At 33.6% G+C, this 24,660-nt stretch overlaps 1 protein-coding gene across 5 annotated transcripts in view; it reads right to left on the minus strand.

Annotated features, from left to right (window-relative positions):
• TMEM135 (transmembrane protein 135) overlaps window positions 1-24,660 on the minus strand; it is a 341,452-nt gene that overhangs the window by 71,374 nt on the left and 245,418 nt on the right. For all 5 annotated transcript variants that reach the window (XR_004274291.1, XM_032295830.1, XM_032295829.1 and 2 more), the window contains one exon: window positions 10,110-10,156. Coding sequence is in view for 4 of the 5 variants with exons in the window: in XM_032295830.1 (XP_032151721.1) it covers window positions 10,110-10,156 (47 nt within the window). In the remaining variant the exon portion in view is untranslated. The remainder of the gene's footprint in view (window positions 1-10,109; window positions 10,157-24,660) is intronic.

A 24,660-nucleotide genomic window follows, 5' to 3' on the forward strand; every position in this document is an offset into this window, starting at 1 on the left:
TGCTTGTGATTTTTGCACATTGATTTTGTATCCTGAGACTTTGCTGAAGTTGCTCATTAGTTTCAGGAGATTTTGGGCTGAGACGATGGGGTCTTCCAGATATAAAATCATGTCGTCTGCAAATAGAGACAATTTGACTTCGTCCTTTCCTATTTGAATACCGTTTCTTTTTCTTGCCTGATTGTTCTGGCTACAACTTCCAATCTATATCCTACTCTTTTCAGTCTTCTTTCACTTTAAACACGTATGCAGGGCTTCCAAACAGTTTTACTTTCCTACTAATCATTTATAATAATTTCTCCCAGACAATTTTAATAATCTACCCCTACAGGTTGACCTTTTAGACCAGAGTTTAAACTCTATTCTCTTTCCCATTCCCCGGTTTATCAATCTTTGCTTCTTCAGTCTTCTCTTATTGACTTTAACTTTCCATAGTCTAGTCTCTCCAGTCTAAGAAAGAGAGAGAAGGAGGGCAGGAAGGGGACAAGAAAGAAAAGAAAAACCCTTAATCCTCTAACGACTGGCCCTATGCTTTTCTCTCAAGCTTCCTGAGTTGACTAAACTCACTCTCTTCCTCATTTCACATTTGCTTCTTAATTGACTACCCAAATCCAAGTACAGAAATTTCTCTAGCAGCTTACCACTGACCATCAAATTGCAGATGAATACCTTTTAACCCTTATATTAGTGGATATGTCTAGAACAATAACAATAAAGATAATGCCATCATTGTTGAAATTCTATATTTTAGTCTACTTACTTTAGATTTAAAAACAGCAATTACTACTCTTAACTCTGCTTTTGCTAAGGAATCAGTCACTGTTCTAGATGTTGACACATTTTAGTTCGGTATTCTCATTACTGGCTGTTATCCATCAGTGAGTCAAAGTAGCTTTTTATTTATTTATTTTTTGAGACAGAGTCTCACTCTGTCACCCAGGCTGGAGTGCAATGGTGTGATCTTAGCTCACTGCAACCTCCACTTCCCATGTTCAAGTGATTCCCCTGCCTCAGCCTCCCGAGTAGCTGGGATTACAGGCATGTACCACCACACCTGGCTAGTTTTTGTATTTTTACTAGAGACGGGGTTTCACCATGTTGTCCAGGCTACTCTTGAACTCCTGACCTTGTGATCTACACACCTCTGCCTCCCCAAGTGTTGGGATTAGAGGCGTGAACCACCCCACCCAGCCACAGCTTTTTAAATGAATAAATTAGAATAGAAAATATCCAACTATATTACATGTAAAAAGGTTAAGTATTTTTCTGGAAAATTTACATACATATATATACATGTATATATGGTCATATAGTCACAGTACATAAAATACAGTTCTCATTTTGGGTCACATCAAAAACATTTGAAAGACACTCTGTCATACTGAATCCTCACAGCCCTATGAGGTCCATATGTTAATTTACACTTTTCATAATGAAGAAAATCAGGTGTAGCAAAGTTATGTAATTTGTCAAATGTCAGAGAGCTAGTGTGACAGCTAACAGTAGCCCCTAAATTTAATAAGATATTTATAATGCCTCTTGCCACTGCTACGGCCTCTCCTTTACTGACTCCTTTCCTACTGCCTATGCTTTGAACATCAAGATTCTCCAGTCCATACTTGGAACCCTTTTTTCTTACTCTCCATATTCTCACTACAGAACACTATCAGCCTGCACGGTTTAAACTATTATCTACATGTTAATAACCCCTAAATTTCTATCCCTGGCCCAGATTTATCACCTGATCTCTGAATACCCAACTGATATCTATTATTTCTCTAGCTGAATGTCCTAAACGCACCTCGGCCTCAGTATTTGCAAAACCTGTATTCAATTTCCACACATTTTTCCTATTTTATAATTTGCTTACCTTCCAGTGTTTTTCCCCTTCCCCATCCAAGCAACAATCCTCATACCTCATATAAACCTACTCTCTGTCGTATCATTGCCATAAGCTTTGGTCACGTCCTCACCATTTCTCTGCCGGATAACTGTAACGGCATCCCCTATTACCTGTGGTATACCCCTCCAAATCCCAAATTCACTCTCTGCATTTCTGCACATCTCCTAACTCTGAAGATAATACAGCTTTTAATCTCAAAATGCTATATATAATTTATTTTTTTTAGGCTAGGTTCTTGTGTATTTTTAAGCAATATTTTTTAAAATAGAACCTAAGACCATATGTTTGGCCATAAAACAAGACTTAACAAATTCAAAAACTTGAAATCATACCAAGTCTCTTCTCTGACCAAAATGGAATAAAACTAGAAGTCAATAATAAAGAGAACTTTGGAAACTACACATAGACATTAAACTATATACTCCTGAGTGACCGATGAAGAAATTAAGAAGAAAATTTAAAAATTTATTGAAACAAATAAAAATGGAAACACAACAAACCAAAACCTATGAAATTCACTGAAAGCAGTACTAGGAGAAAAGTTTATAACAACAAATACTTATATCAAAAAAGCAGAAAAACTTTAAACAAATAACCTAATAATGCATCTTAAAAAACTAGAAAAGCAAGAACAAACCAAACCCAAAATTAACAGAAGAAAATAATAAATATCAAAGTAGAAATAAATGAAATACATACAAAAAATATAAAAGATCAACAAAATGAAAAGTTGGTTTTTTGAAAAGATAAACAAATCAACAAACCTTTAGCCAGACTAAGCAAAATACAGAAGGCCCAAAAAAATAAATCTGAGATGAAAAAGGAGAAAATAAAACTCATGTAATTCAACTGAATTACAGCAGAAATTTAAATGCTCCTAAGAAACTATTATGATCAACTATATGCCAATAAATTGGAAAAGCTTTAAGAAATAGATACATTTCTACACAGACACAATGTACCAAAAGTGAATCATGAAGAATTCCAAAACCTGAATAGCTCAACAACAAAAGATAAGATCAAAACTATAATAAAAAGTCTTCCAGCAAAGAAAAGCCCAGAACCCAATAGCTTCACTGCAGAATTTTGCTAAACATTTAATTAAGAACTAATACCAATTCTACTCAAACTATTCTAAAAATAAAGTAGGAAAGAATACTTCCAAATGCATTCTGAGAGGAGAGTAGTACCCTGATACCAAAACCAAAGACACAGCAACAAAAGAAAACTATAGGTCAGTATATCTGATGAACACTGATACAAAAATCCTCAACAAAATACTAACAAACCAAATTAAACAGCACAGTAAAAAGATAATTCATCATGAAAAACTGGGATTCATCCTATGGATGCAAGGATGGTTCAACATATGCAAATCAATCAATGTAATACATCATATAAACAAAATGAAAAAAACCATATGCTCATTTCAAGTGACACTGCAAAAGCATTTAATAAAATTCAACATACTTTAATTATATAAAAAACCCTCAAAAATCTGGATATTGAAGTAATATACTTCCATACAATAACAGTCATATAAAACAGACCCAGAGTATCATATTGAATGAGAAAAAACTGAAAACCTTTCTTCTAAGACCTGGAACATGACAGGGATGCCCACTTTCACGACTGTTATTCAACATAGTACTGAAAGTCCTAGCTAGAGCAATCAGATAAGAGACAAAATGAAAGGCATTCCAATTGGAAACAAAAAAGTTAAATTATCTTTCTTTGCAGATGATAGATATGGAGAAACTAAAGACGCTACCAAAAACTTTAGAACTACAAAATTCAGCAAACTTGCAGATACAAAATCAACATACTAAAATCAGTAGCATTTCTATGTGCCAACAGTGAACAATCTGAAAAATAACTCAAGAAAGTAATCCTATTTACAATAGCTACAAATAAAATTAAGTACCTAGGAATTACCCAAAGAAATGAAAGATCTCTACAATGAAAACTATAAAACACTGATGCAAGAAATTGAAGAGGACACCAAAAAATGAAAAGATTTCCACGTTCACAGATTAGAAGAATCAATATTGTTCAAATGTCCACACTATCAAAAGCAATCTACAGATTCAATGTAATCTCTATCAAAATACCAATGACAGTCTTCATAGAAATACAAAAAAAAAAAAAAATCATAAAATTTACATGGGACCACAAATGACCCATAAGAGCCAAAGCCATCCTAAGCAAAAAGAACAAAACTGGATGAATCACATTACCCGACCTCAAATTACACTGCAATTACACTTCTTCAAAAGAAGACATACAAATGGCAAGTAGGTACATAAGATGGTACTCAACATCACTGATCATCAGAGAAATGCAAATCAAAACTACAATGAGATATCATCTCACTCCAGTTAAAATGGCTTTTATCCAAAAGACAGGTAATAACAAATGCTGGAGAAGATGTAAAGAAAAGGGAACCCTAGTACACTGTTGCTGGGAATGTAAATAAGTACAACCACTATGGGGGACAGTTCGGAGGTTTCTCAAAAAACTAAAAATAGAACTACAATATGAACTAGCAATCTCACTACTAGGTGTATTTCCAAAAGAAAGCAAATCAGTATATCAAAGAGATATCAAACACTCTCATATTTGTTGCAGCATTTTTCACTACAGCCAAGATTTCTAAGCAATGTAGGTGCCCAAAAACACATGAAAGGATAAAGAAAATACAGTACATACACACAACGGAATGTTATTCAGCCATTAAAAAAAAAATGGCTGTCATTTGCAGCAACATGGATGGGACTCAGGACTTTAAGTGAAATAAGCCAGGAACACAAAGACAAACATCACATGTTCTCCCTTATTTATGAAAGCTAAAAATTAAAACAATTGAACTCATGGAGATAGAGAGTAGAATAAGGGTCACAAGAGGCTGGTAAAAGTAGTGGTAGGACAGGGTGAAGGGTAGTGGGGATGGTTAATGAGTACAAAAATATACTTAGACACAATAAATAAGACCTATTATTTGATAGCACAACAGGGTGACTAGAGTCAACAAAAAGTTATTGTACATTTAAAAATAACTAAGAATATAATTAAAATGCTTGCAACACAGAGAAATGGTAAGTGCTTGAGGCAACGAGTATACCATTTATCCTGATGTGATAGTTACGCACCATATGCCTGATCCAAACATCTCCTGGACCCATAAGTATATATACCTACAATATATATACCTATAAAAATTAAAAATTATTAAAAATTTTAAAATAAACATAGATCCTAATTAACATTTAATGACCTTTCACTTAAATCTCAGTAAATGGTTGAAAGGGCAAGATCAAAAGTTTTTTACTTGCTGCCAGTTATATCTAATATAGTAAGGTATACTTATATAAAGATATTCAAGAATCATCGCAAAAGTCTTTCACTCAAGACTTGCAGAATGTCCAGCTAATAAACAGTGTGGTTTTCTTTTTCTTTTTTTTTTTTTTTGAGACAGAGTCTTGCTCTGTAGCCCAGGATGGAGTACAGTGGCGTGATCTCGGCTCACTGCAACCTCTGCCTCCCAGGTCCCATATCAAGCAATTCCCCTGCCTCAGCCTCCCAAGTAGCTGGGATTACAGGCATGTGCCATCATGCCCAGCAAAAACTTGCACTGATTTTTAGCAGAGATGGGGTTTCACCATGTTAGCCAGGCTGGTCTTGAACTCCTGACCTTGTGATCTGCCCACCTCAGCTTTCCAAAGTGCTGGGAGTACAGGCATAAGCCATCACGCCCGGCCAGTTTTCTTAAATAGATAAACTAAATCCACACCTTAAGACTAATAAAATCATTTATTACTTGTGCCTTCACAGATAATTGATTATAATTCTCAAGTGGCAAAAGGAAATAATGTTTCTAAATTAAGTTTAAAGTATAACAATAAACTGACTTGCACTGGTTTCTAACTAAAAATGCCATGCTGCACAATGTTGATATCAGATTACTTAAGATGTTTCTACTGTGAATCAGTCCCATATAGTCTATAGATTAACTGCTATGACAAGTTGGAACCATTCAATCTATATGTTAAAACAAACCTGGACTTCTTGTTGCCTTTGCAAAGGCATGTGGAAAGAATTTCTAGCTGGTACTTACTAGGTTGGGATCAAAGCTGTTATAGTAGACTTTACAATACCATTTTAAATTAATCCATAAGAACATTATGCTAAACACTTCCTTTCTCTCAAATATTCTTCATAGACAGATACCTAGTGGTGAATATAAAATCAATGAATTAATGTTTTAAAATGTTGCATTTTTCTTTTGTGTGTATGAGTAGGATTAAGTGCAATAGTTTTGATGTTTGTTGTTGATTCTTTCTTTTGCTTCTTAATTAAAACAGAAGAGTTAGTAATCAAAAGAAACTGATATCTTTTTCCACATGACTGTTAGGAAGACCCCAATCAATCCTGAATGAAAAATTATGATGAATGCAGACTGCTTTGTTCATAAATACAGATTTGGAAGGAAAGAAATGATTTCAAGAGGTGCATGAGACAAAATTTTCTAAAAAGTTTTTAACATGACTTCTGCTTGGCCAAAAGTGATAGAAAAAAGCAATGCCCTAAGGTACAGCAATGACAATAGCATACATAATAGTAATAAGGTGATTGAACAAAGAACGTAAAACTATTATGAAGAATGCCCATTGAGATTATACAAAAAGCTCTTTCAAAACATCCTCAAAATATGTTCACCTTCTCTCATAATCCAGTTCCTAACAGAATTCACAGCATGTAAGGGTATCAAGAGACACCTTGATGGCTTGCTACATGGCTGGCAGACCAGCTGGCCAGAACAGAACTAGAGCTCTCCCCTTACACATTACCTTTTCGCAGCCCAAGCCTTTGAAGCATTTCACGTTATATACCAGAAGTAAGTGGATGATTCCATTTGAACATAAGCCTCACTCATGGTGTATAATGTGAAAATCTGGTCATAACATATGAGATAATATATGTAAAATGACTATTAAACAACTATTAAGAGCTATGTAAAAGTAAGTTATTTCTTTACACATTATGTTAACCATAGCTTTTAATATCAAAAACGTGTTGCTTTTAAGTAAATTCATAGTATGGCCATCACATCTTGTGACATCTTTAGAAAATATTTATGAAACTATTTTTCAAGTTCTCTGTTTGAAAAAAAATTGGCACATTTACTTTTTATTGAAAGTGGGCCTCATTTCCCCATTTCCCTTTTGCCCATTTACAGATTAGGATAAAAACACAAGTTGACTTATTTCAAGTATAAACTTCTTCCCTATCCTCTTCTCAAAGGAAGTTACCATAAATGGAGTCCTGGAGACAATATCATTTGACTATCCAACTTCATGCAATTAGATTTAAAATAATTGTTAATAAATGAAATAAATATGTCCTCAAATATATGTATTTATAAAAATTTTAATTTTTAAATAAAATATGCAAATGCAATTGGACCTGCCAAGTGTTAAGTGCAATAGTGTTTGTTCATTCCCAACACAAGCTAGCATGCAGACAAATCTAATATTGTCTTGTTTGGTTGTAATACTTTATAAATTGTTTGATTTTGCCATTTACCAAACCTCTGTTGTTGAGCTATTCCAACTAACTTCTGCCAAGAACACTGAATTTGGTGATAGTACTTCTTTTGGGAGAAAAACAACCCCTTTCCTCAGAAAATTCTAAGTGTTTATTTTGGCACTTACACCTTGTATTGAGCCTTGTGGAAAGTATTTTAAACTGTTGTTTTTAACCTAGGCTTGTGACTGAACTAGGAAAAGGTTCCGTAGCTCTGCACCAAAACACATATTTATAGGGTTGATTTTCTTTCTCCACCAAAAATACTGGGTTGATGGCAGAAGTTTTCAAAACATAATTTCCTAGAACCATGCTATATATTGGGCATTTATCAGTGTATTTAATTTTTAAGCCTCAAAAACTTCTGATGACTCAGAAATGCAACACATTAATCACATATGTCGTTAAGTGACACAATGGGAAGGATTTTAAATATCTGTTATGTTAGAAATTTTCACAAAAAAAGAAAATTTACTTGAGATTGGACTTTCTTCTTGTGCATCAACAAGTTATTTTTCTAATATTTAAGCTTTTTATGACTGCATTTTCCCCACTGGGTATGCTATATCCTCAGACTAGACAGAACATAAATATATAAAGACAAACTATGTGAACTTTTTGCAATATTGAAGGCAATTAAGAAGTTTTTGAAAATCAATGAGTCATTGTTCATAACTCCGACAACCCACCACTAAATTATTAAAATACAGGAATGAGACCACAGGAAAAGTGTAGTGTATATGAAGATAGAGTAAAAGTAATAAATAGATCAAACAATTTCACAAAGACAACCAGATAGCTCAAATAATTCTTAAGTCCCTAATGACTGACACAAAATACTATGCATCCTAATGACTGATACAAAATCCTCTGCAGTTCAAGTCCTCCCTATCTTGATTCTTCATCTATGTTTCCCCTTCTAAAAGCCTGGTTGTCTCTTTACAAGAATAATAACAGTAACATCATCATTAGATATTTGCATTATGACATTTTTAAAACTCGAAATAATTTGAAATTATATAATTGTGCTTTATAAATTATTTATTAGGACATACTAGCAGGAAATTAGTGGTTTAAAAATTCTGGAAAAATAGTGATTTATGATCTCCACCATGTGATTCAGCAATCCCACTGCTGGGTATATACTCGAAAGGAAATCAATATATTGACGAGCTATCTGCACTTCCATGTTTGTTGCAGCACTGGTCACAATAGCAAAATTTGGAAGGAGACTAAGTATCCACTGACAGATGAATAAATAAAGAAAATGTGGTATATATGCACAATGGAGTATTATTCAGGCACAAAAAAGAATGAGATCCTTTCATTTGCAACACAGATGGAACTGGAGATCATTACGTTAAGTGATTTAAGCCAGGCACAGAAAGGAAAATGTCACATGTTCTGACTTTGTGGGATCTAAAAATCAAAACATTTAACTCTTGGACATAGAGAGTAGAATGATGGTTAGCAGAGGGTGGTAAGAGTAGTGGGGAGTTGGGGGAGGTGGGAGTGATTAATGGGTATAGAAAAAGAATGAGACCTGCTATCTGATAGCACAACAGGGTGACTATAGTCAATAATAAATTATACATTTTTAAATAATTAAGAGTGTAAATTGGATTGTTTGTAACACATAGGATAAAAGCTTGAGGAGACAGATAGCCTCCTCTCTATGATTTGATTATTATGCATCGTATCCCTCTATCAAACATCTCATATACAACTTCTGTCTCCACAAAAATTAAAAATAAATTTTTAAAAATTCTAGTATGGTTGGATTGTTTTATTCTTAAAAAAGAAATATATCTACCAATATAGCCTATTAAAAATCCACAGCTGTCTTTGTTAATTAAGTGCAAATTTTAATTTTAAAAGCCTGTTCCCGTCTGCCATGATTGAATTTTGCTAGATTCATAAATATCAAGAAAGATCTATTCAAATGAGGGCAATAAGAGTAAAACAAATGAAAATTAATTGGTATCACTAACAATAAAGAAATAAAGATTATAAAGGAGGGGACTCTCCCTGATCAAATATCATATGGCACACTGCTGGGATTATATGAAGATGACAGACATCCTACATACTGGCATTTAAATCTTGGGCCATCCTAACACTCCTCCCTGTAGGCACCACAAACCTGAGACAAGTGTCAATGAAAAGTACAACTTAGACATTATAACAAACAATATTTTACAGACTATTATTAGTGTGCTAGATTATCTTTGCAGAAGGCTAAGATAGAGCCCTACTGTCACTTTTTCTTACCTAAATGTAAAATGTTGACTGTTTTACAAGGGGAGTGAAAAATACCTAAAATCAGATCCACGAAAGATAAAAAATTCACTTCTCAGGATTTGAGTCCTTTTAATTGACATATTCAGCTTTCCAGGATGAACTTATAAGTAGAATAGTGGGGGGAGGGAAGTAAATCTTTCCTCTCTTTCTCTTTTCACTACTCAAGAAGGAGCAATGATTTATCTCTGACCACTTTAGAGGGGAAAAAGGTATGCTACTTGTAGGGGATAATTATTTGGGAAATACTTTAGTTTCATGGTTGATGAAATTACAAAGGGATACTGTTTGAGGTATTAAAGTAAATAGGTATAACAGAACGTACCTGAAAAAGAACATGTACATGGCAGCTGTGATGCAAAACAAAAGGACCTGTAATGAGGAGAAAATACATTACTTGCAAAGAAATACTGACATCACCATTTGAGAGATTCATAAAAGCAAAATACTATTAAATCTTGTGCCTGAAACAATAAAAGGATATACAAATCAGTCACACACATTTCATATTCTCTACCTTTCATATAATCCAAGCTTGTTCGACCTGAGGCCCATAGGCCACATGAGCCCCAAGACAGCTTTGAATGTGGCCCAACACAAATTTGTAAACTTTCTTTAAACATTACGATTTTTTTGCAATTTTTTTTAGCTCATCAACTATCATTAGTGTTAGTGTATTTTAAGTATGGCTCAAGACAATTTTTCATCTTCCAATGTGGCCCAGAAAAGGCAAAAGATTGGACACCCCTTATATAACCCATATTAGGACAATAGTAAGTTGCAATACTTATATGTAACTATCATCATGTACATAATTATATATATTATACATATATATATAAACACACTCAAGTTATATAGACTGGAGAGAAGGGTAACAGCGTTCAAAAAAAAAAAGGGAACAGCTAATTTTTAACTTTCTGTTACATTAACTTTCTGTTCCAATGCCTAAAGAAGCAAGTTTAACACAAAAACAAGGACAACAGCTTTTGTATAATCAGGTCAGTGGATAAATCAGAAAGCTTATTAACTATGATATGAAGATGATTTTCTAATGTAAAATGCAGTCCAGTTGTCTACCGGTTCTAATCAATAAGAGAAGCTCATAAAAATACAATACTCCTTTGTGGAATACAGACTAGCTATAAAAGTAATTCCCCTAGAAGCAGACATAAGAACACGTAATAAATCTGAAATGAAGATCTCAAAAACATCATAGCAAGCACAACATACTAAGATGATATATGGAAGGAACCCAGAACTCCAGTCGTGACTAACGTCTTAGTTACACCGAAGGAAAAAAAAAAAAAAAAAACAGATTGGAAAGGTTATTTTAAATCACAAAACTTAAAGTTGTAAAATGCATTCCTATGATAAAAAAAAAAAAAAGTACAAATTAAGCATAAGAATCGTCAATGGCCTCACATCACAGACAAATAAGAATTGAACTTTCCTTCGATTGTGAAAGGCTGACCACAAAAACAGAAATGAAAGCAGCACAAAAAAATGTCTTGCTATTTCTAACACAAATAATTTCTAGTCCACCTGAGGAAAGCACGGTAGTTTTGCCGTTACAAATCAAGCTTGAAGAGTCTGCTGTCTTAGCCTAAGATAAGCATTATAAAGATAGCCTGAATGACTTAGAAATATATTAACATACCAACCAAAAGAGGATTGGAATCGATTAATATGAAGAAAATACTATATAGATTTATGTAACATTATGTATTATATCTATAAAATCTCTTTCTGTGCTAACCACACAGACTCTTCTCCCCTCCCTCTTTGCTTCATTCCTTCCTTCCTTCCTCTCACTATCCATCTCTCTTCATTGAGTTAAAACATCCTATCCATGAGGCATAAGGTTCATTTCACCATTTCACTGTTTTTAGAAACATAACTTAAAGCATATAAAACAATTTAATTATTTCTAAGTAATTATAAATTAAAGTCTAAGTGAGTTTATTTACTGGTTATAATTTGCCTAATAAAACCCAGTCCTGATATTCAATTTTCTTAAACTTCTCTATCATTCAATCACCATTGGACAATGCCATCCTTCTCAGAGGTTCAAAACTTCAGGCTTTTCCTGCACCCATCAGTGCCCCCCTTACAAATCACACTAGAAACTTCTCCAGAAGTATCCCACAAATCTTTCCCACATTCTTCATCCTCTCTAAATATTAAAAGTCTCCCTTTCCTCGAAATGTTGCTATGTTCTATCCTAATATACTAACCTAAATGTGTTCACATTAAAATGATAATTATCTTTACAATTAATACACTTGAAACTGAGAAAAAGTACAATGTTCAAGAATTAAAGCTTTAGAGTAAGACAGATCTAGGCTTGAATCCTAGTTCTGTGAAACTCTAGATACTTTATATAATTTCCCTAAACCATAGATCCCTTATCTATAAACTGAGAATAATACTATCATACTTTGAATTATTTGGAAGAATTAGTGAGATGATGCTTATAAAAGTAGAGGCATTCAGCAGATTGTTTTTATCTTGTTTTGTTATTCACATAAGTGATCTATATGTAAAAACCTAACCTGGAGACATAAATCTGGAAAGAAATTATTTTTAATCAGGCAGCCCTTTTGAAATCTCTAATATCACCAAAAATTAGAAGAATAAATCAAAAGGATATCACAGTGCAATTGACTGAGTCATTAAACAAATATTTATTGAATTCCTACTATGTGCCAGGCACTGTTCTAAAACTTACAATACACAAAATGGACAAAGTCCTTGCCCTCATGGAACTTATCTTCTAGCCAGGTGAGAGGAGATATTTTTAAAAAGATGTATGTTAGACAGTAGTAGGAGTTTTAGAGATAAATAAAGCAGAATAAGGAAAGAGAAAAAAAGGAGACGGGATTGTTATACAAAGTGGTCAAAGAAGAAGAGATTTGTTAGCAGAGACACTGTAAGAGAAAAGCCAGGGGATCATATGAATGGAGCCACTGGAAGGATTTTGGATTTTATCAAGAAAGATGGGAACTTAATGCAAAATATGTTTTTATTATTTTAAAGATGCTAAAAATAGCATTTTTTTAGCTAAGTTTTTTTTCAAATTTTTAAAACTGTGCTAGTTTATCACTGTGACTTTCACAAAGTATTTTTGCAAATAAATCTAAATCCACAGCTAAAGAATGAAGAATATTTCCTCTGTGTTTGAAATTACAGAATTTTAAAGCTAACAGAAACTTTGAAATAAACCATCATATTTTTTCATATCAGGAAACTCAGATCCTGAGAAGGTAAGTGATATGCCCATACACAATGAGCTAGCTGTATCTTGCATTCTTTCATTAAGCAAATATTGGCCAGGTGGTTACTCTGCTAGATAGAGAGGTTATTTAAATACAGTTCTGACCCTCAAGGACCTTACAGAATACTGCAGTGCAGTACTGTAGTTACTGGACACTTGTGGCTATCTAAATGATTTAATAGCTTTATTGAGGTATAATTAATATAAATTGCACATATTTAAAGTGTACAATTTTATAAGTTTTGACATAGCTATATACCTGTAAAATAATCATCATAAGCAAAATAATAAACATATTCATCACACCCAAAAAGCTGCTTACAGCATTCTCCCATTATTTGTTTGACGGTAACTCCAGCTTTCTTTGGCATGTTAGCTCTCTTATAATTTTAACTGATTGGGGTCTTTATATTTGAAGTGCATTACTTGTAGGCAGCATATAATAGTTTCTTGCTTTTTTATCCTATCCGAAAATTTTTGTCTCTTGAGATAGACTATTTACATTTAATGTGATTATTGGTATGCTTATATTTAAATCTATCATCTTGCTATTTATTTCTCTACTTCTCTCTTACTGTTTTTTTCCCCTTCTTTCTGCCCCTTTTAGATTAACTAAGGTATTTGTTTGTTTGCTTTTTCATTTTTTTTGAGATGGAGTCTCACTCTGTCACCCAGGCTGAAGTACAGTGGTATGATCTCGGCTCATTGCACCTCGCCTCCCAGGTTAAAGTAATTGTCTTGCCCCAACCTCCCCAGTAGCTGGGATTACAGGCACATGCCACCACGTCCAGCTAATTTTTGAATTTTTAATAGAGATGGGGTTTCACCATGTCAGCTAGGCTGGTCTCAAACTACTGACTTCAGGTGATCCACCCACCTCAGCCTCCGAAAGTGCTGGCATTACAGGTGTGAACCACTGTGCCCAACAACTATTTTTCAGTGGTTCCATTTCTTCCCTTTGTTGGCTTATTTTAGTGTTTGTTTTAGGGTTTATAATATACATCTTTAAATTGTTGTCTATATTCAAATAACATTATACAACTTAACATATAGAGTAAAAATATTCCAGTAATACATTTCCATTTCTCCCCTCTTGACCTTTGGGCTGTTGTCATCCATATTGCATGTGTGTATGTATATATATCTTATATGTATATAAGTCAAAGTAATTAAAATATGAGTTTACATATATCTAAACTCATTATTATATTTTAATTACTTTGACTTAAAAAGGTAGGTCTGCAAAAAGTGTTTTCATTTTGTTTTAAAAGATACTTTTGCTAGGTATAGAATTCTAGGTTGATGGATCATTTTGTTTCAGTAGTTTACAAATGTCACTCCATTGTCTTTTCACAATTTGATTATGATGTACCTTGAGTAGTCTTCGACATATTTCTTATAGTAGGATTTATTAGGCTACTTGGATCTGTAAGTTTACAGTTTCTATCAAATTTCAGTCATTTTCAGTCATTATTTCTCAAATATTTTTTCTTCTCCCTTCTCTCCTTCAAGAGCTCAAATTACATGAGTAGGTCACCCACAGCTCACAGATGTTATCTTTACTTGGTGATTAAAAAAAATCTTGGCCAGGTGCAGTGGCTCATTCCTGTAATCCCAGCACTTTAGGAGGCCAAGGTTTGGTTAGATCACTTAAAGTCAGGAGTTCATAACCAGCCTGTCCAACATGGTGAAACCTCGTTTCTACTAAAAATACAAAAATTAGTCAGGTATGGTGGAGCACATCTGTAATTCCAGCTACTTGCAAGACTGAGACATGAGAATTGCCTGAACCCAGGAGACGGAGGTTGCAGTGAGCTGAGACTGCGCCACTGTACTCCAGTCTGATTGATGGAGTGAGATTCTGTCTCAAAAAAAAGTCTCTTTTCTATCAGTTTTTTATTTTAGATGGCTTCCATTCTTATGTCTTCAGGTTCACTAATATTTTATTCTGTAGTATATAATCTGCCATTAGTATCATCCAGTAAGCTTTTCATCTCACAAATTGTAATTTTCATCTCACAAATTTTAATTTTCATCTCTAGAAGTTTCATTTTTCCTTTTCTCCCATTTCCATATCTTTAACTTCTTGAAACTATAAAATGCAGTTATGATAACTCTTTTTTAATGTCTTTGCCTGCTAATTTAACATATTTACAAGTTCTTGTTTGGCATTCATTTGCTGATTTATCTCCTCATGGGTCAAATTTCCTGTTTCTTATTCCATAGTGGTAATTTTTTACCGGCTGTCAGCCATTCTACATTTTACCTTAACGGGTGTTGCCTATGTTTGTAATCCCATAAAGTTTCTTGAGCTTTGTTGCGGGACACAGTTAAGTTACTTGGAAACAGTTTGATCTTTTAAGGACTTGCTTTTAAGATATTTTAATAAGAAGTGAAATCCGGGGCTAATTATTCCCCATTACTAAGGTAAAACCTTACACATACTTTACATAATGCCACATGAATCTTGGAGATTTTCCAGTCTGGCTAATAGAAACAGACAATATTCCTATTCCTGTTTGAGTGCTAAATACCCAATTAAAAACGTCTAATTCTTCAGGTTGTTCTTTCTTTGGCATGGAGCAGTTTTCTCACGTGCAAGCCCCTCTCAGTAATCAGCTGAGTACCTTCCTTTGGAGTTTTTTGTTCTGTGAACTCTATCCAGTATGGTCCGCCTACACTTTCAGCTTTATATCCTCAACTCAGTCCTCTAGGTTTTGTCTGAGTGATTCCTCTTTGATCCATTCCTGGAAATTCCCTCTAGACAGGAAGCTTGGGTAACTGCAGAGCACATTTGTTTCCTATATCTCAGGGAACCCTGTCCTTCAATGCTTACTATCCAGGATCTTGCATACCATTTTTTCATATATTTTGTTCACGTTTTTGATCCAGTTGTTTCCAACGTCCAATCAGAAAAGTAAATCTATCATTGATATCAAATCATGACTGAATTAGAGTGTGCTTATTTAAATTTAAATTAATTAAAATTAAATAATATTAAAATTTTTCTCACTCACCTTAGCCATATCTCAAGTAATCAAAAGCCATATGTGATAATGGATACCATAATAGACAGAGCAGATATAGATCACTCCCATTACTGCAAAAAGTTCTATTGTACATCTCTAGACAGTAAATGACATTTTCAGTATTATAGCAATGTTTTAGCAGCTTACATATTTTAACTTTAGCTGCAAACTATACATCTGCACACATATATACTCTACACTTTCATATGTAAATTGACACAAAAAATTAATGATCATATCATTTAATTTGTTAATCTGTAGAAATAATATACTGCTACCTATTACATAGGCTATAAGGATTTATATATAGCATACATAAAGCCTAATAGTGTGACTAGCACATCACGGATGCTCAATACATAATGAATTTTAACTTGAAAAAATTTCTCTGTAATTCATTACCATTTCACAGACATTGGGTAATATACTTCAGCAGGATAAATAATTCTGGAATTGCTGTTTTCACTTTGATTTTTAAAAATATTTTTAAATTCAAAAAATAATATGTGTCATATTAAAACATAGATGAACCTCAAAAACATTATGCTAAGTGAAAGAGGCCAATCACAAAGTCCAATTATGTATGATATTGTTAATATAAAATTCCAGAACAGGCAAGTCCATCTACAGAAAGTAAAACAGTGGTGGCCCAGAGTTGGAGGAGGAAGGGGTGATGGAGAGGAACTACTAAGAAATCATGGGAAAAGACTGCTAATAGGTACAAGAATTCTTTTGAGGCAATGAAAAGGTTCTAAAATTATAGAGTTGGATGCACATACAACTCAGTAAATACATGAAAAATCTATGAAATTGATAAATTAAACTGGTAAATTTATAGCATATAAACTACACCTCAAAAGGCTGTTACACTGATACAAAAAAAGGAATACATGTACATGATAAAAACAAAAACTCAAACAGAATAATAAATATATGAAGAAAAGAAAGTTCCCTTCTAAGGTCTTCAGGCTTTTGTAGAACTTTGTATGAATATGCACATACCCTTTGTACATAGATACATATCAAATAAAGACATTGTTTTAAAGACATACGCTTTTCTACTTTATATACACAAAGCATATACATAGACGGATATGCTAAAGTTTATTTAAAGTCTCCTAGGAACACTTAAAGCGGATGCAATAAGCATTTCTAAATACCAAAGTATACTGTGTAAACATATTCCTGGGGTCAAATTCAAGTCAAAGGACAAGTACAAGTCCTTTGACAAGTACATTTTAAATTTTGACAAATATTGCCAAATTGCCCTCCAAAGAAGGCCATATCAATAAATACTCCCCACAATAGCATATGAAAGTAGCTATTTCCTTACACTAGTTATTTTCCTATGCCCACAAATCTGTGTTTTATCAAACTGTTTTATCCTTGCCAGTCTGATGGGGGAAAGAAACACTATCTCATATTATAGTTACATCCCTTCTATTAGTGAAGCTGAGCCACCCTGGCTCATAATCCTTTTGTTTGTTTTTTGGTTGGCTGGTTGAACTACTTTTTCATATGCTTTGCTTATTTTAGGTTGGGTTAATGGCCTTTTAGAAACCACTTTGTTTTTTGAAACTAAATATATTTATATGAAAAGATGGAATTAATTTCATTATTATCACCAAAAATATGAGTGGTTAAATAAAAGCAATCACATAAAAGAAACTTTAAAATGTATTAAGCCAATATAACATGAAGGTACAGAAAGTATAACAAATAATGTGCAAATAAAGTTCATTCAGCTGGAAAATAGTGTTTTCTCTCTGGAAAGATTTTGTAGGAAATGACAGATTTACAATATTGCTTCCTGTTACAGGACTTACAAAACTTTCAAGAAAAACTCTACTATTGCCGTCATCACTATGTCATGTAGAATTACATGAAAACTACGCCTCGCAAGCAGTAGCAAAGGAACAAAATCACAATATACAAAGTCCTTAAAATAATCAGAAATATCAACAATGTGAATATGGCCAAATGTAAACACAGCCTGGTAAAGAAAGCTGTTTTTACTATTTAAGCCTGAAACTGGTTAAAACATATATCCTGGAGTCATTTTGAATTCTACTAGAGACCTGAACAGATGGTACATTTAACTATTTCCTACCACAGAACTCTTCTGCTTTTCTTTAGTGTATTTAATTATTATTATTATTAGTTTGCCGCTGATCACAGTAATGAATCTAGCCTTCACTATTCACCAAGCTCATCTCCCCCTCCATGTTCAGTAAGATCCTCTTCTTTCCATGACTCAAATAAATACTGAAACTCATTGCTCTTCTCAAGAAGAGCAATAAATTTCCTCTTGTTCCATCTTTATTTCATTCATATTTTAGCCATGTATCTACCTATCCATTCAACAAAACTTAATCTGGTGTCATGTGTTTCTAATATTTTATAACTCAGCAACTTGAAAGAAGACAGATGTAGAAAGGTAAGCTCCAGATTCAGGAGCCTTCATAAGTTTGAATAAAACAGAAAAGACAAGGAACAACAAGTTCTCACCGTCTTTCATTTATTTATTCAATATCTGCTATAGTCCCAACCCACTAGAAGAAAATAACTACCTAATAATACTTGATTCTTGTTGCCCTGAGGAACACAGTTTGGTGGAAATGCAGACGTATTAACAGATCATTTCAGTACAATACAATTGAACAGAAATATTTATACTTCATCCTATAGGTGATACTCACCAAAACATCTGATTATATTGTCATCTTAATTATTCAATATATTTAAGCAACGGTTTTGGTTAAATTTGTTTAACCAAATAAAGTTTGTATACTTTAGGTCTCTACAAGAACTTAATTAGAACACAAAGTCCCAGAAGGCAGAGTCTTTATATAACTACATGCTTAGATACATTATCGATAATAAGATATTTTATAATGTTTGTTCTATTTAGAGAAACAGTCTTTCAAGAAACTAAATAGTACTCCCACTCATACACTTTTTTAAAAGACTAAACTTTAGTCTCTGTAAGCATCTTCAACTTTTCTGAAAACAGACTATTGAATGGTCTTTTGAGAATACGGCTTGTACTGGACAAGTATTATAATTTACAATGCGTGTTCAAAGTCAAAATATATGCAACCTATCATTATCATAATATTGATTTGTCTTATGTGTAATTTTAAGCAGCTCTATCTTAAAGTTAAATAGCTATGTGCTGCTATATAATAAAATTTTTAAATCATTGTTTTATTAAAGTCTCCTATAATATACAGTCCATTTTTTAATTAGTTCATTTGTTTTGGATTAGCAGCTTTACCTACTGTTTTTTTTTAAGTTTCTATTCCTTGATAAAACAAATACAGAGAAAGCAAAAAAATCTTAAAGAGAATTTAGAGCCAGAAATTGCCAGACTAGAAGTAAGAAAGAAATCTTAGGTCTCCAGGTTAAAACCGTAAACTTGATGAAATCACAGTTATTCATTAAGCCTTATTTTTTCATCCATAAAAAGAAGTTACATTAATCTTTAGGATACTTCAGAACTTCAAAGTTCTATCATACCATGAGTCAATTTTTTTCAGTGTACAATAAACATTTCAATGCACATTGTGACTAATATACAATATCATAATAATATAGAATAAGCCAAGTCTCAGAATTTATGTATACACCTAGAAAATAAAATTACTTTCACTTAATTTAGTGTGGGAAATCACAGTAAATATGCCAGAAACTTAGGTCTAGTCTCTTCCTTGCACTGTTCACTATTATTCTTTTTTTTTTTTTTTTTTTGAGATGGAGTCTAACTCTACTGCCCAGGCTGGACTGCAATAGCTCACCGCAACCTCCATCTCCTGGGTTCAACTGATTCTCGTGCCTCAGCCTCCCTAATAGCTGGGACTACAGGCATGCGCCATCACACCCAGCTAATTTTTGTATTTTTAGTAAAGACAGGGTTTCACCATGTTGGCCAGGCAGGCTGGTATCGAACTCCTAACCTCAGGTGATCCACCTGCCTCAGACTCCCAAAGTGCTGTGATTACAGGTATGAACCACCACCACGCCTGTCCCACCATTCTTGATGTATACCTTCAAGGCCACTAAACAGAGTTTGGTAAAACGTTAACCTTGAAATATTCCATTTGTAGAAGCAGAAATGTTAGAGAATGGCTGGGTGAAATACAGCCTATATGATACTTTTGTGGTAAGTAGATTAGTTGTAGTTGCATCTTATCTTCTGTAAAAACAAGACAATTTAAAGTTTTCAATACTCAGTAAGTAATATTAAATATATCCTGGAAGTTACAGTCCTTATTACAACAAAATTCTAATTCTTCTGACAGATTTTTAAAAATAAACAGTTTAAAACAACTTGCTACTTGAAAGATTACAGATAGAGATTCACATATGGAAAAACCCAGTCTTTATTTAAAATATAAAAGAAAACTCAATGGTCAAATGACAATCAAGACATGAAATCATTCATTAAACAGAATACTAATTCAAGTATACTCTCAGAGCTGGGACTATAAAAGCCAATTAGACATCATCATCAAACACCCACAACATCTTATTCACGTCTCTATTTACCATGTAAAGGAAACGCAATTTACTGGAAGTACAGATTAGCTAATGGCTCATATTTAAAATTTACCAAGATATTCAGCTGCTTCTTTTCTTTCCCACACTCATTCCTCTATTTTATGGTCAATTAATTGCTCATTTTAAGTCATTATCATTAAAAAGGCAATTCAGAATAAGAAAGAAAACAATGAATGTGAACAGGAAGAGCAAGGAACAAAAACGAGGCATGGGAGAGTTTAAAGATGGATAGTTACTGAAGACGGACAGTTAGTCAAGGTAAGTTTTTTTACAAAGTGACCAATGAACATGGAAGAAAAGAAAAGAGGAAAACTAAAATAATAATAAACTATTTCTTAATGGTACCAGGCACTGGAGAAATTTTTACCATTTCTATTTTAAAGATGAGGCAATTGGACTCAAAATTTAAGCTACTCGCCTAAAATCACAGAATGTTTAAGCAGCTTAACCAAGACTCAAAGCCAGGACTGTCTGACTTCAAACTGAAGCTTTCAATTATACCCCTCTGCCCCTAAAAAGTACTTTATTCTTATTAATGTTCCTTTAGTGACTACCGTGCTTCCAAGGTAGGAGTGATCCCCATAATGCCTCTGATATTTTTTTTACAAGATGTGTCTGTCCTTTTTAAAAAGGGAGTAAGGAGAATCTCAGAATTCAGTATAATAATAATTAAAATTAGAGTGTAACATCATAAATTGCAGATGTTATTGAATGATTGCCATATGCTACATGTAATATGAAGTCTTTAACATACTGTTTTATGTAATGCTCAAAACTGCCCTGCAATGTAGAAATCATTACCCCTACTTCAGAGATGAGATTTAGAGAGACACAGATAGTTGATGAAGCCAGCCTTTGAAACCAGGCAAGATTCCAAAGCCCATGAGCTGTCATGGATTTCTCTCAAGTACTTTTTTAAATCCCATTAAAGATTTACAGCATTTACAAATTTCATTCACTTAATTATGAAACACCTACTATTTTCGTGTATCGCAGATGAAACAGTAAGTTAAAATATGTCTCTGTTAAGAAGCTCATTATCTTTATAATGAACCAGATTTACGAAAAGGTGACAAGAAGATTCCATAATCCTTATTTATTCTAGTGAAGAACAGCAGATGTAAGAAGCATAATATTTTAATTTCCAAAATAAATAATCTAAATATTACGAACAAAAACTAAAACCTCACCTGTTTACATATCTAGTAAGATGAGAGGATAAATTGCATGAGTAAGGTTTTCAATATGTTTATATAAACTTATAAGAGACCATTCTTTATCCTAATGCTACCAAACATGTTACTTTTTCAATTCAGAAAAAAAAAAAAAAACCTCACATATCATTCAGCATATGGAGAAGGAGGAGAAGAAAGGTGCTATATGAACTCAGGGCAAAGTTACAGCTGAAAAAATATTATGTTTTCAGTAGGGCAAAGTAGACAGGTCACCTATGTGAAGCCTACTTGTTATGAATGGACAATTTGTAGTTAAGTTCATTATTTTCATCCAAAGGGTGGTATTCCCATTAACCTCAAGTAAGAATAAGAACAAGGCTTAAGGTGATATTATCCTTTTCCTTCTAAGACATTAAAAAAATAAATAATTAAGAGTGTCTAGATTAGGAATGTCACAGCAAGGCCACATAACAAACAGCACATACCAATATGGCAATTCGGATTTTTGTCATCTGATAAAGGCTAAGAAAGATCACTAGAATGAAGATTATTGCTCACTAAGGTGGCCAATAAGATATCACTCACTTACTACTTCAGTAAACTACAATGTTTTGTGGACAAAAGGCCAACAGCAGCCCTCTAGCTGAGTTCCACTTTTTTTTTTAAGTGTAAACTAATAGCCAATCTAATCCCAATACATAATTCAAGAAAAAGCACCCATCAACAATAAGTAGAAGGACATATAATCTTTTTACTGTTATTTTAAATACAGCACATGAGTATGTTACTCATATATTAGTATAATAGAGTAACACTTAGTTCTCCCAAATAGTGTGTCCTGTTGCCCATCCTCAAGCCATCTACCAGTTCCTTGGGCATATGGTCATTCTAAAATTCATTTGAGAAAATCCTTCCTAAATTAGGCATGGTATTGCTCATATCTGGTTTGGTTCAGACCATTCCTATCCAGCTGCAGATTCCTCTGTTCATATTCAGTTCCCATTATCATTTCTTCAGTCAGAAAAGGTCCTGAGCTAATGTTTTGGGGTTTGTTTATTTATTTATTTATCTATTTATTGAGACGGAATCTTGCTCTCTCACCCAGACTGGAGTACAGTGGTGTAATCTCGGCTCACTGCAACCTCTGCCTCCCTGCCTCAACCTCCTGAGTAGCTGGAATCACAGGCATGCGCCACCATGCCCATCTAAATTCTTTTTGTATTTTTAGTAGAGACAGGGTTTCACCATGTTGGCCAGGCTGGTCTTGAACTCCTGAATTCAAGTGATCCACCCACCTTGGCCTCTCAGATTTCTAGGATTAAGGGTGTGAGCCATGGCACCCAGCCTTTTAGGGGTTTTTTTCTAATTAGGTTAAAAGAATTCTTAAAGCACAGTGAGTGTATGCACTTAATTCTGAATCACATGAACTGCAGAAGTGCTTTTCAACTCAAATTACTGCAGAATATAGACTCTTCGATGATACACACAAGATTTTTTCCTTTCAAGCTTCCCATGCTTATTATAGCAAGGAAACAATTAACAACAACCTGTCAGTTGTGTTGTGTAATCTTAAGAAACTTCACTTTCTGTGCTTTTTTTTCCCCTCTCCAATCACCATGACAAACTCAGCAATCCAGTTTATCACTGCAAGATGTAATAATAGTGAATAGTTTTGCAAAATGCCTAAAAAGGTATTTTAACAGTCCATAGAATAGAGAGTGAAATAACAACAATTAACAGTCTTTCTTTTTTTTTAATACATTGTTTCGCTGTTGTTGTCCACATTGGAATGTAATGGTGTGATCTTGGCTCACTGAAACCTCTGCCTCCTGGGTTCAAGTGATTTTCCTGCCTCAACCTCCTGAGTAGCTGGGATTACAGGCACCTGCCACCACACCAAGATAATTTTTGTATTTTCAGTAGAGATGGAGTTTCACCATGTTGGTTAGGCTGGTCTGGAACTCTTGACCTCAAGTGATCTGCCCACCTCGGCCTCCCAAAGTGCTGGGATTACGGGCATGTTTGCTCAATATCCAGTGAACCTAGAGCAATTAGTAAAAACTCAAATGCTTAGCTAGCTTTGTTTCAACAGTAAAAATGATTTTAAGAATAAACATAAGAATGAAAATCCAGTGCAACTGTAAAATCACATTTATCTAGGATCAGTACTTAGTTATGAATTCCAAAGTGATAAAAGAGAAGAAAGAGATATACAGACCAGAGGTTACCTCTACTAAGGAAATGCCTCTTTTATTTTGTTTTCTAGTTGCATATGGTTAAGATCTTATATAAAATTTGTGTACAGAGAGTTTCAAGGACGAATCTGGTCCATATGACCTAAAATGCAACAGGCAATCAGTGTCTGTCTAAAGCCAAAACCATAATTTTAGGAATTAAAATCTGGAAATGTTTGTACAAATCTTAACCCCTAAAATAACATTACTCTTACAAGAATGATGTCCCTATTTAGCATGTATGTATAAATAAATAGGTTTATATGCACAGTTCCCCTTTGGAATCCTCCTACCAAAGGAAGTATTCACTGAATTTTCTAAATAAACCCAGAACAATGTACTATAAAAATCTGAGTATAGTCTCTACCTTAGCTGACTAAAACTAAGAGGTTTCAGAATGAAGAACATAATCCTCATGTGGTATTTTAGTCTCTCAATTATGTTCAAAACCTGATAATCATCAATTCCAGCAGAAATTGTCACAAAAAGCAAAACCAGTTTTGTTTTTTCTTCCCAATCTTTTTTCTTCAGAAGATGTCATTAAAAGGCATGGGAAGAACTGAACAAAGGTTATCTTTACTGATCATAGCATTCTTAATGT

Source organism: Sapajus apella, unplaced genomic scaffold (genome assembly GCF_009761245.1).
Source record: "Sapajus apella isolate SASKATOON/1434 unplaced genomic scaffold, GSC_monkey_1.0 scaffold34, whole genome shotgun sequence".
Taxonomy (NCBI): Eukaryota; Metazoa; Chordata; class Mammalia; order Primates; family Cebidae; genus Sapajus; species Sapajus apella.